At 39.1% G+C, this 13,647-nt stretch overlaps 1 protein-coding gene across 5 annotated transcripts in view; it reads left to right on the top strand.

Moving 5' to 3' along the window:
- The window catches only part of PPP1R9A (protein phosphatase 1 regulatory subunit 9A), a 128,113-nt gene that overhangs the window by 100,504 nt on the left and 13,962 nt on the right, over positions 1 to 13,647 (top strand). For 3 of the 5 annotated variants that reach the window (XM_063151630.1, XM_063151622.1, XM_063151638.1), the window contains exons 8-13: positions 2,427 to 2,480; positions 4,328 to 4,557; positions 5,919 to 6,015; positions 6,148 to 6,319; positions 10,477 to 10,634; positions 11,208 to 11,508. In XM_063151630.1, coding sequence (XP_063007700.1) covers positions 2,427 to 2,480; positions 4,328 to 4,557; positions 5,919 to 6,015; positions 6,148 to 6,319; positions 10,477 to 10,634; positions 11,208 to 11,508 — 1,012 coding nt within the window. The remainder of the gene's footprint in view (positions 1 to 2,426; positions 2,481 to 4,327; positions 4,558 to 5,918; positions 6,016 to 6,147; positions 6,320 to 10,476; positions 10,635 to 11,207; positions 11,509 to 13,647) is intronic. The other 2 variants (XM_063151645.1, XM_063151654.1) reach the window with 1 other exon arrangement.

Below are 13,647 nucleotides of genomic sequence, written 5' to 3' on the forward strand. Positions count from 1 at the left end.
TATTTGTAAGTAATAATAAGCTCTTTAAGTGCTCTGTATGGAATTGTGGGGTTTCAGAGGAGATGGGAGTAGACTGTCAGCAGGTAGCCTAAGGCTTTGAGTCTTGGCTGTTTGATGCCCTTATTAAGTCTGAAAAGGGGAAAAATCTAGCTCATCCATTATTCCCCTGATTTTATCTCATCCCAGGACAGTGTAGCAGAACTAAGCAAAGGTTAGGCATTTTATAAACACCATGTTGTTTTGAGATGGTTCTTTAATAATTTTTCACTATTAACAGGAGTGCAATGGGGAGAAAAACCAGTTCTCAATCTCTGAAAGTTGGAATGACTGAGCTCAAAAATTGCAAGTAACATCTTGCAAATGCAGATTGAAGTATCTCCCTTTTTCCCTTTAATATGTAGATAAAAAGGTGTATGTCCTTCTCAGCTTCCTGGCCTACTAGGTGCAGTAGCATCACTGGTAACTTCTTGCCATTAGACCAGCTCCAGGGCTGCCAAGTGCCCTGTTCCCAGCTGCACTGGCCCCTCTCCAGCCTGGAGCAGTAGCCCTGCTCCCCTGTAGCCCTTGCTCAGGAGCCCCATGATCCCAGGGTCACCTGTGTCTCTGCACGCTGCTGCAGTCACCTCATTTCACTTTAAATGGAATCTTACATCTGCTCTCACTGAGCACAGGAAGAGTTGTAACACTTTTCAGTGCAAAGTCAAAAAGTGAGCATAAGTAACAGATTGTGGGGATTAGAAGTTCTTACAATCTTCTCTGGAAACCAAGAAATGAGTGTTGGAAAGAAGATTCCTAAATGGTGAATCGGTTCTCCTTTATTCTGTCCAGCATAAATTGAGGAATTCTCCACCTTAAAGGACTGGGTTTATTCAGTAGATAAATTGAGGCTGATTTGCAAGCCAAACTGTATCTGAGAGTGTGCATTTCCTGTGCCATAAGAAGGGGCATTCAAGAGACTTCAGGAAAAGGGAATTTCTAAATTGGCTTAGAATTTTTCAGAGATACTTGTCATGGTCAGCTCAGTGATAGATCCTGTTACTTTGAAAATTCTTCCCTTCTCCCAGAAGAACTCCTTTGATTAATTTGCACATTTTCGTATTAACAGCTGGTTCTTCAAGAACATAGCCATTACTTCACCAGAGATGTTAGTTTCTGGTTCAGTACAACAACCTCATATACTCTATTAGCTCACATAAACTATTCCCAAAAGCTCATGTTTGTCTTGTAAGAGAAGTAACCTGCATGTTAAACATGCTTTTCCGTAGCTATTCCTCCTATTCATAAATAATGGACGATGCCTTATCTCCAGTGCAGTGCTGGCTCAGGCTGTGATTAATTTTTTGACCTTGCCCTCAGCTCCATACCCAACATACCTGAGTCACTGACTCAGTGTGAGGTTTTGGGGCCTGTCAGTAGTTTGCCCATGCTGCCTGCTTTAAATAGTACAGCAGCAGGGAATGGGGTGCAGTATTGGGCCAGTATTGGGTACATGTGAGTGATCATTTCCACTTGGAGTAGGGTAATGCTGTTGGAGCTGTGGTTCAGTTTGTACTTCAGAGTGTTCCTGGAGCCTGTGAATAGCTGATCTTTGTGGTAAAACTAAAGGTGTTTCGGGACATTGCCTGATACTCTCAGAGTAGTAGACTGTAGTAGGCTGTTCACTCCACAGGAACAGACTAATGTAGGTTAGAACAGAAGAAATCCCACAGCAGGTGTGCAGGTGGGAGCCAGGTCCTCCACCCCAACCCTTTCCCTGTACAGATCCCCTGTTGTTGTGGCTGCTTGGTGATGTAACTACAACCTTTAGCACACTGCCTGCCTGTTAATCTGCTTGCAATCGCTTTGTTGCTTGAGTGCTGTTGCTGTTATTTACAGTTTCCCTGTGTAACTGCCCTCAACTGAGATTAGCTGGCTTGTGCAGAGTAACTCCAGCTATTGGTGAAAGATAGCATCAGTTTACCGTTCTTTTTGCATGAAATAAATGTTTGGAATCTTCCCTCAAGGTTTTCCCGACTTCTTGAGATGTTAAATCACTTATTTCCATATTTGCTTATTTGTAATGTGCCTGCTTTAATCAGTGCAGTGGGACTTTCGGCACTGGGATATATTTCACATTCACATCAGGGGAGAGCAAAGCCCAGCAGGATAACATCTAATTTTTTTAAACATAAGACATTTGGTTTTGCTAAACAGATTGGATGTTCTGATTTGAAATTATGAGTGGTTAGACGGCATCCTATCTTTAATTAGGTTGCACAGACTGAGTCATTTTGCAAGCTAGACATTTTAATTTACAATCTACTGCACTGCAGCACTCTTCGGGGCCTTCTGCTATGTAATAAGGTATTCAACTTGCAGCACAGGCTTTAAAAATACCGGAGTACTCTCTGTGACTTCACTTGTTTATTTTATGTTTTCAATTCTAGTTGCAAATCAAACATGCAGTTACAGAAGCTGAAATTCAGAAGCTGAAGACAAAGGTAAGAATCAATATATGGTTAATGCATAATGTTTTTTTCTTTATGCAAAATCAGATCTGAAGATGTATCGTTATGTGGGTGGAGAAGTCACCATCCTTATTAAAGGCTGATTAAGAAGCACAGTGGCTCAGCTAAATCTTGTCTTGGTGTATGTTCTTTATTCCAAGTTTCGAGTAAAAATCTTAAGTGCTGCTATTAAAAGAAAGTGCCAACTTTTGTAGCTTCAGTTAAACATATGTTTTAAGGAGTATCATAATAACTAAATGGCAGATTGCTAGTTTTAAAATTCTGATGCATTTTTTCATGTTTTAAAATTATATTTGGATTGAATGTGCAAGTTGAAGTTAGTAGATTTTTATTTACAAGTGATGTTAAAGTATCCCTGTGCTACTTTCCAATATCGGCATTTCTTAAAAACGCAATTTGTTTAAAGGAATTTAATAAAAATTATTTTTATATACAGAAGAAAAAGTATTGTTTCATATTGTTGCATCTCTCTTTAAAAGATAGTTTAGGAAGGAAAAATAGGATCAGTTAAAAAGAAAACATTATCTCACAATGAGCTGCTAGTTAATAAAGTAAATTTGCTTTAGCAATAAAAAAGAATTGGGTTTATTTTGTACTAAGGTAACCTTTATGGGAACCTAACTGATTATTCAGTAGTTCAGCAATACTAGGTTTTATAATGACATCCTTCTCTTTGAGTCTGATTATATTATAAAGGGAATAAAAATAAGAAAAAGGGAAAATTGTACTTCAAGAAAAGATTTTAGATCATTATTTCTTTTCAGCAGCATTTGCACTAACTATTATTTTGTATTTTGCACGGTGTTTATCAAATCTGCATAAATTACTGTTAGAAAAAAATCAGAGTGCAACTGTTTTCTGTAAGGAAAATTTCTGTTGTCCTGTGTCAGTCCAGAAAGTCCAAAATCTTTTCTTTCTCTGCTTTCCAGTTCAAATCTAGCAATTGGAGCCACACAGTCGATCCCTTGGGATTGTGCCAAGGCCCATTGACTTGATGGCATCAATGTGTGGGTGTAAACATTCCTCTGTGCATATCCATTTGCAAAATTAGGGTTAATGTGCCTTTTAGTGTTGGACCTTTTTACCTCATCTTTTCAATGGAGCTGAAGAAAATGTGACTCATTTAGGTATATTACCAATAAAACTGAAAACAAGTTAATTTTTTTTGGTGTGTATCATCCATAATGCTAGCAGAACTGCCTAGAGCAAATTAAGAACTCTTGATAAATAAACAGGGATGTTAAGGCTTTTTTTGTTTACTAAATTATAGGAACTAAATCCCACAAGACGCTGTATAACCTTAACCCTATCCAGCACTAAACACTGAAACCTGCAGGTAGCTTCAGTTAGCAAATGAGAACACTAAAACAAAACAAAGCAATCTGGAAATCAAAAATTCCCCCATCCCAAAATAAGAAATGTCATCATTTTCTGAAAGTGTGTAAATGCTTTATAGCACCTGAGTCACATGCACAAAGCAAAATGCATCCCATGTGCTGGCTGATTAACCCTGCAGTTTGTCTGGGTACTCCACTATTGACATTTTAAATGTCAGCCGGTCAGATAGGTTAGTATAACCCAGAGAAGCATAGAGGCTGCACTGGAACACTGAGCAAAAACTCTGCTTGGTTTTATGAGGAAGAATTATACATGTATCAGCCTGTTTTCTTTCTCCTGGAACACTCTTCCCACTGCTAGCATATTACTGTTGTAGTTACTGATTTACTGGTTGTCTCTATTTGTGTTGTTTGAATTAATCCTGAACTATTAGGCTGCACTTTGCAGCTTTTTATGTTCTGCATCTCCACTCCTTTGTTCAGCTGCAGGCTGCTGAGAATGAGAAGGTGAGGTGGGAATTGGAGAAGACCCAACTCCAGCAGAACATTGAGGAGAATAAGGAAAGGATGATGAAATTAGAGAGTTATTGGATTGAGGCGCAGACCCTGTGTCACACGGTGAATGAGCACCTCAAGGAGACGCAAAGCCAGTATCAGGCTCTGGAGAAGAAATATAACAAGGCAAAGAAATTAATCAAGGATTTTCAGCAAAAGTAAGCAGCTACACCAGGCTCAGCAAATGACTTAGTGGCCAGTTAGAAAACATGTATGTGATATATTTTGAAATATGAAACCCACTGTTAAACACCTGTAAGGTAAACACTGTTTTCCACTTTTTTATTCATGAAAAGCATGGACACTTTCTATTATGGAAAAATGCTAGTATTCAAGCTGTAGTCATGCTGTACCTAAATAAAGACTAAGGCTGTAATATTCCAGATTGGTATGTTTCAGAATTAGGAAATAGCTCAATGTAATTGCAAACAACTAAGAGTAATTACAGTAAAGCACTTGATTAACAAAGTTTGCAGCAATTTATATGGGTGCTGTATCAGCTGGATTCATTTCTGATGTGTACTAATGTAAAATCAAAAGGAATATTGTTTTGTTGCATTTTACATTTAATTTTTCTTCTTCTTGTAGATGCCAAGAATGTTTGAGCTGAGTTGAGCTAACTGATGATTTCCTGGCCCCCTCTGTTTCATGTGGTCCCCTCTCCCTGGTGGCTAGCAAGAATAATAACATCTTACATTTCTATAACAGCTTCCATTCCCCAGATTACTTTTTTTTTGCAGCAGCAGCAGCTTTTTTCATTTTCTGCTGAAATACACTTATTTAAAGAGGAAAATTCAAAGACATACAGCAATGTCACGTGATAATTGGGATTGCAGAAATTAATATCCTGTCCCATTAAAAAGGGGGTTAGATTATCCAAATATTTTGGAATTTCATGACTGTTCCAAAACTAGTTTGTATCCTTTGTGTTTTCTATCACAAATTTCTTTGATATTCAAAATAAAAAGAGATAGAGCAAGTCACTAGAATGAGCTTGGATAGCTTTCCATTGACATTCTGATTTATATTAGTAAAAGATCTAGTCAGTTGTTTTTAAATACTTCAGACTCCTTAGCTGACGTGACATATTTCCTTTAGAAAATGCAATTTGTGCCTGCAAACTTACAGTTTGTCCATTCCGTGAAAGGAGCATAGTCATACTCTAGTAAAACACTTTGCTCTATGTCCTACAACATAGAAAAGCATAAACTAAGATATGTTGGTTTTGTTGTAAAGACAGATTAGGAAAAGAAACCAGTTTAACTATTTTGATTATTAGTAAGAACTGAGATTTTTTTTCCCAGATAAGTTGCTCTCGCCATTTTTATATTATTGCCTAGCATATTCACTTAGACTAATTGCTTGGGGTTTTGTCCTGATTACAGTTTCATAGTTCTTACTAAATGACTGATAAATTATTTGGCAAGGACAGATTTTTCTGATGAGTAGCAAACATTTTTTTTTTCACTCTGATTGCTTTGATGACAGCAAATACATCTTTTTTTTTTTTTCCCCTAAGAGAACTTGACTTCATCAAACGCCAGGAAGCTGAACGCAAGAAAATAGAAGATTTGGAGAAAGCACACCTTGTAGAGGTTCAAGGCTTGCAAGCTCGTGTGAGTAGCATTTCCTCTTTATATTTGAAGAATGAGACAATTCTGTGTGTTATTCTGGAAAAACAACATCTCTAATGGGGAGGGTGTATTGGGAAGAATATTTTTGGTAATACTGTATTGTATTTCTTTCAGATACAAGACTTGGAAGCAGAAGTTTTCAGGCTAATGAAGCAAAATGGAAGCCAGGTTAACAATAACAACAACATTTTTGAAAGGCAGACATCATTTGGAGAAGTTTCTAGGGGAGATCCAGTGGAAAATCTAGATACTAAGCAAGTGACCTGTCTGGATGGCTTAAGTCAAGGTTTGTTTGAACCAAATCATAACTCCTATGAACCATAGAATCATAGAATGGTTTGGGTTGGAAGTACCTTAAAGATAATTTAGTTCCAGCCCCCCTGCCATGAGCAGGGACACCTTTCACTAGACCAGGTTGCTCAAAGCTGCCTCCAGCCTTGAACACTTCCATGGATGGGGCAGCCACAGCTTCTCTGGGCAACCTGTTCCAGGGTGTCACCACCCTCTCAGTAAAGAATTCCTGCCACATATCCAGGCTAAGTGTCCCTTCTCTCAGTGTGAACCATTGCTCCTTGTCCTGTCACTGCAGTTCCTCACAGAGTCCCTCTCTGGCTTCCCTGTGGGGCCCCTCAGGTGCTGGAAGGTTGCTGTGAGCTCTCTGCACAACCTTCTCTTTTCCAGGCTGAGCATCCCCAACTTTCTTAGCCTGTCTTCATGGGGTGCTCCAGTCCCCTTATCAGCATCATGGTCTTCCTCTGGGCTTGATCCAGCAGTTCCATGTCCTTCTTAGGCTGGGAGCCCCAGAGCTGGATGCAGCACTCCAGCTGGGGTCTCATGAGAGCAGAGGGGCAGAATCACCTCCTTTGAGGTGGTGCCCTGCTTTTGATGAAGCCCAGGATTCCTAGAAACTGTAACATTATTTATTTCTCTGTTGAAAAAAAAAAAGCAATACATTATGGAATAAATAAATTTCTAGCCACCAGAGAGGTGTTTTATTAATATTGATATTTTAGCTGTCATTTCAAGTGTGGACACCGACAATATTGCCTTACAAACAAATCAATATGAGTTATATTTTTAACAAGATATGTGTATAAAAAAGAGCTAGTCCTGCTGAAATGGTATTAGGTGATATGCAGACCTTGTGCAGTTGGCTTCCACAAATCTTCACAGACCTGTTTTTTCTGTCAAGTGTTAATTTTAATGAAATCTCTGAAGGATGACAAGAAAGTCTGTATTTCTGCTGTAAAGACTCAGTAAGTGTTATAAAATATTTAATACTTATCAGTGCTGTTAACACAAATCCTCTCAGTAAGTTTGTTTCAGGAGAAGAAATCATGTTTTCTTCACTTGACTCAGAAAAATGATGCTTACACGTACTGTTGTAGCAATGTCAACACACATATATGGCTCAAGAGCTAAAATCTGGGAATTTCTACATGTAAAAAAAACAAAACCAGAATTTTAAAATTCATTCTAAAAAGTTGGAAGTTCTTAGTACAGTATAAAAAATCTGCATGTCAGTGCTTCAAAATTATGGTTTTTAATCAAGGCATTTGCATGAAAATTTTCAAAGAACTGCCTTTTTTTCATTCCAAAAATCATCTCCTGCAGAAATATTACCAGTGTTAATTTTTTTTTGAGTGTTAGACTAGATGATCTCTGAATTTAAACGCCCAAGTTTAACCACAGGAATACAAACACAAATTATTTGCTAGGAAAAATTGGTAATTGGCAATGATTTTTTGAAAGCAGAAGCTGCATAGTTAGAGTTCAAGCTGCATTTGTGGTTTTAATAAGGAGGGGAAAAACCTTCATTTTTATAAATAAGTATATCTTTTAAAATGCTGCAGCACTCTTTGACGTCCATATACCTTTTCCAGTAAATTCTGTGTCAGTTCCTGAGGTCTGTATCAGACTCTAATGTAGTGATACTTGCTCTGCAAAGAGCCTATGTCTCTGTATCACTCTTGTTTAAACCTTTTAAGAAAAGAACTTGCCATCATCCCCTGGGTGTTTGCAGAGGAGCTCTGAGGGGCAGGGGAGTTGTCCATGATGGACAGCTGGAGGTGAGTAGAGTCCCTGTGGTGCTGTGGGTTGTGTACACTGCCTTTGTGACACTCAAACAGGTGCTCCAGTCTCTTTTCTGGCTCATGTTTGTCAAGTATAACACATGCTTCTTGATCAAGCCTCTGCATTAGGTTCCTGGGGTGGGACTGCATGTGGACAGCCATATCCCAGAATTTTGTCCAGAGATTTGCAGGTCTGTTTTCCATCAAAAATTTAGGTTATGTAAAAATACAATGTTTTCATTAAAATTTTATCAAGTATGTTTTTGTTTCAGTGTGATCTGAGGTGTTTATGACATTCTTGCATGGTTGGGGCTTGGGAAGGAGCAGTGGGTGCAGCCTGATGGTTGCAAACATTTGAGTGTAACTGTTCCTGATGCTGCACAGTGTTCAGCATCCTGCCAAGACTCCTCAGGCTGTAACATAACCTCACACTGAGCTTCAGGGGCTGCCAGTAACATCAGTGCAAGTTACAAAGAGAAAATAAAAACTACCACGGCCCACATAATTCTTCATTTGCTTTGCCAGGGCATACTAGACTATGGATTGCTTTCCCTTTACAAATCCATGGTTTATTCTGAGACCCCAGCAGTGCATTGTAACCTCCTGGTTTAGTGATGATGAGCTGTGTCTGCAGTAGACAATCAAGCTGTTTACTGGCAGGAGTGAGTGGTTTGAAAGCTAAACAGTTCAGTGCTGAGGCTGACTTTGACAGTCTCAGACTTTGACATCTCTGTGCAAGTTCCCATTCCAGCCACTTTGTGTTTCTGCTTTCTGGGTGTCTTTGGATACCCAGGGATGTGTCAGTTCGCAGGAGATTTTAAATTCTGTCGCCTGTCTAATGGAAAAACAGTGGGAGTACAGGCAAGCTCTTCCCTGCTTCACAGTGGTACTGAAATAGTTCAGATGGAAGAACCTTGGAGTCAAGTGGTTGAATGTCTAGGAAAGAAAGTCTCATTACATTGACTCTGAGAGTGAAATAAGAACTGTTATGACTTTTATGTGAGAGATGTTCCAGACACCCCAGTGGGTTGGGAGATTACTACAGCATCATGTGAGGCTGTGGGTTTGTGCTGGGAGCTGTGAGGGCCAGCCACTCTCTGCAGAAGAGGGAGCTGGGGCTGGGGGTGGCAGCACGTGTGGCTGGGGCAGAGACCATCTGACAGCAGCCCAGTTCCACTGCAACAAAGCAGGGCAAGATGGGGTGCAGGAAGCAGGAAGCTCCAGGCCCAGATGGTCTTCTGCTTTTAAGAAGGCCCATACAAGCACTTCTGTAAATTCCATTTGCAGTCCTGTGTTTACAGTTTGCATAATTTGAGCAGTGAAACGAAGGGATGTATAGAAGTCTGTACACCTGAAAGAGCAAATACAAGCAGTTTAACCAAATACAAGCAGTTCAAGCTCTAATAACCATGTGTAGTTTTCCTGTGGAGTACTTAGGGCAGAAGCATCATTGCAAGTCAGACAATGCTAATTATTCTGGAGTATCATGTGAAGTAAAATTTAACTCTAACACATAGAAGAAAAGCAAAAATATCTGTAAGATCAGATTTTAATTAATTTGTGTATTCTGAATGCAATATATACGCAAGTAAATGTATCTAATGGATTATGGTTTGGGTTTTACTGTGGGGGTTGAAGAAACATTGTTAAAACCATAAGCATCTATTCTTTTTTTAGTATTAAATACAAAAATAACTTTTAAAATATTTTTAGTCTTAGTCACTGCAGATTTGTAAAATGCTAAATTTGCTGCAATACTCAGATTTCATTTGAGTAGATGGTTGATAGCTAAGACAAGTACAGCTATGTTAGTTTTAGCTGTAGAGGCAAGTCATATATGAAGTGTTCAGTATACTTTGCTCACGAGAAATTCAGGAATCAGGTGTCTTTGAAGCCAGGAAAGTAACATGGTTTCATTGTTCTGTTCTTTTATATTAAATACTTCTTCAGTTGTCATGTATCACACAATGATGTTTATGCCCTGGTGGAGGAGAACTCTCTGCAGGCTAAGCACATGTAACTCCCTCTGAGGGAGTCTGAGTGGATTTATTTTCAGGGGTGGTACCGCTGGGTTTGTGTGGTCATCTCCGTAACAGTGGGAATACTTCATGGAATTCTTAAATATCTGCAGTTGGTTCTTTGTATGCCCTTGCTGAATCTGTACAGATAAACTTGTTTATGCAAATAACTTTTTCTGGGGGTACTATAGGAGTTATGAAGGTACAGGTACAAGTAAAATGTATATTTTCTAACCTAAATTATTCTATGATTCTATGCAAAGTGCATGTGCTTGCAATTGTTTGTACAATTCCTTTTCTTAGGAAAAAGTAAGGAAATCTGTTAAACAGTTTGAAATCACGTTTCCATACAGATTTCAATGAAGCAGTTCCAGAAACAGAGAGGCTGGACTCCAAGGCACTGAAGACTCGGGCTCAGCTCTCGGTGAAGAACAAGCGGCAGAGGCCGTCCAGAACGCGGCTGTACGACAGCATCAGTTCCACTGATGGCGAGGACAGCCTGGAGCGAAAGGTGAGAAGGGCTCTGCCCTCCCTTTCCAGCTTCCTGGGGACTGCTAGGTTGCCCCTATAGGTCAGTTCATCCTCTGTCTTTATCCTTTCATTGTAGCACAGGCAGTATTTATTCCTCTGTGGCCGGTCTGCTGTGAATGTGCTTGAGTGATGTGCAAGTCCAGTCTCCTTTTGAGTCAGCACACCTGGTTTTTTGGTTCTCTTGTGTTTTAACTGGAATCCTGGTCTTTTTGATTTACATGTGCTTTATAACGCAGAGCGGGTCTTTTCATTTATGCAGGAGGTGAAAGGAGCTTGAATTGTGCATTTCTCTATTTGTTAATTTGTTACCACAATTGATACAATATTTGCTGATTGTTTTGTCCTATTCTGACTTCATCTGAAAGCAGATACCAATAAACAACACTGTTTTGTACCAATAAACAACATCAAAGGGTAGTGCCTTGAACTGCTACAGCATTTCGTACAAATAGAAAGCTAAATAATGAATAAAAGAATTGCATGTTCAAAGTAAATCTTGCTCTGTTTGCTTACTAAGTGGTATAACCTGCTTTATAATCTCTTATACCAACAGCCATCACACAGTTACAGTAGTCCCATGCACATTTCAAAATCACCACTGCCCTTATGCATGAGAGCATCCTCACCAGCATCAGATTCTGGTGCTTCCTCCCTCTCCCCTGTGGCTAGCAGTGCAGCAATCTCACTTGACAACCTAACTGAAAACCAAGAAGAAGAGCAGCACCACAAAGGAGGTGTCCTTCCCCCATATGCTCGGGGAGACACTCCACTTTCCTCTCCTTCAAAATCTGGGCACAGCTCTGAAGCATCTCCTTTGCATCACCCAGCTGGCAGGAATATTTTACAAGATAAAGGTATTACTGTTTCTTTTACAATAAATTGATGCATCATTTTGCTCACTTAACAGCTATCTACTTTATTGCCTTTTGTTGTGCAGTAGTACCTTAGCAACTAGAAGGTCATCATCTTGTAATTTCTTTTGCCTACCTGGAAGCCAAAAACTTCAAAATGATCTTGTGTGATGGTATAAGAGAAGGACAAAGTTTAAAATGGGATAGGGAACTGCTTACTTTCTTTTTTCAGGCTTTCTTGGAACTCACTGGAAAAAAAAACAGGGGGAAATTGCCCTTAAGAAAATGTTGTATTGTGTTAAAAAAAAAAAAAAAAAAAAGATTATTTGACTTTGGGTCACCTCCATATTAGAAACATGCTTAACACAGTGTACTTACTCAAATAATGTGATTTTGGCACTGCTAGATGATTTTTTTGGAGGGTGCGGAAAGGAGTGTAAAGCAAAAACAGCAGATTGTAGCTTTTAATTGCTGAGAGGAAGCAAAGTCTAGGTTTAATGAGAGGTTAGTGGAGATTTTTCATTTACAGAAAAAAAATTAAGTAATCTCTTGGAGAGATTGGTCTCATTGTTACTAATTTGATTCAGACTCTTGAAAGGCTAGGTGGATAAAACACAGTGCAATCATATGTAGCTCAGGTGTATGTCTCAGATGCCAGTTTATTATAAGAATTAACAATATGGTATGTCACTGAACACTGAGCTTTTCAGGTGCATTTCAAATTCAGAATTAACATTTGACACCACTTCAGCATTCTTAACAATGCACCTTCCATTCTGAAACTGACACATAAGTTAAAATACATAAATAAAAAACTGGTCATAGGTGAGGTCTGCAGGACTAGATCTAGAAAGGTTTATAACAGACTTTGGTGTGCTTGAATTAACTGAAAATAGCAATTTATTGAAGATTTATGCTTGTGTGTCTGACTTGCTACTGATTTAAACCTTGTTTCTTCTTCATCTTTGTACTGGTTCATAAAAGATAGCATTATTAAACTTTACTGAATTTAGGAGAGGTTAATATATTGCAAGAATTTTTACATGAGTTCTGAAATTACTAGTTGTAACTAGGTTAAATTGTTAAGGATTCCAAGTTAAATTCAGTATTTGAGTTTTGCAAGTAAAAATAAGGGTGTGAACATAAGATTGTGACTTTAGAAACTCATCTTGAAGGTGTGATTGGTTTGTCAGGGAAGTCCTAAATCCTGCACTTCTAACTGATATATGAAAAATACTTTGATAAAAAATTGGTGGAAACTAACCTTGTAGTGCAAGGAATAGGGCATTGCATTCCACCCACTGTATCACACTTTCCATTTTAGGTTTGAAAAACAATCTCTGTCTAAATATTGCTGTCATGCTTTCCTCATTGTGACTGTTAGGTAAACAACCAATGCTTTTGGTTGTGTCTAAGTTCTGCTGAGTAATACATTAGAATTAACCAGAGCAATATAATTTCAAGTAGAAAAAATCATATTTAGTAAGTCCTACTAAAAAAAGAAACAAGTTATTTGGCGGCAAGTGTTGCAGCAATGCTATTTTAAATGATTGTTAATTTGGGTGTTAAAGTCGTAGAGCTCAGAAAATAAAAAAAGGCATTGTTTTGTTTTATGTGTTCAGGAGGGGTTTTTTAGTGATGGAAAGAGAGCACCTCTGTGGACACACACAGCCATAAGTTGGTCTCTCAATAGCAGAAGTGAGCATTGGCTAGTTCACATTTGTGTTTTCTTCTTTTTCTTACAAGATCCAGCAGTGTTGTAGGAAGGGCGGAAGTGGCATGAGATTAGTTTCATTGCAAAATGATGAGCTTAGAACCACAGCTTTTTCATGTACATGTGATGACTTTCTTCAGTTTTGTGCAGCAGCAGCAGCATCCTTTGATTCAGCTGCCAGGGGACAGCAGTGGGCAGTGCTCGCTGACGTGAGGCTGCTGCAGGTGCTGTGTGCCCGTGGGCAGGGGACTGAGGTCTGGGGCCTTCCACCTCCATCAGCCACACATCACTGCAGCTCTCAGCTGGAGGTGGTGGGTTAAACAGCTTCTGTGTGATTTGTTCAGAGAAACCAGCTTTCCCTTAGCTTCTCTGAAGAACTTCAAGGAGCCAGGGAAGATGCACCCAAGCAGGGTGGCCAAAGTCCTGTC

Source organism: Melospiza melodia, chromosome 1 (genome assembly GCF_035770615.1).
Source record: "Melospiza melodia melodia isolate bMelMel2 chromosome 1, bMelMel2.pri, whole genome shotgun sequence".
Taxonomy (NCBI): domain Eukaryota; kingdom Metazoa; phylum Chordata; class Aves; order Passeriformes; family Passerellidae; genus Melospiza; species Melospiza melodia.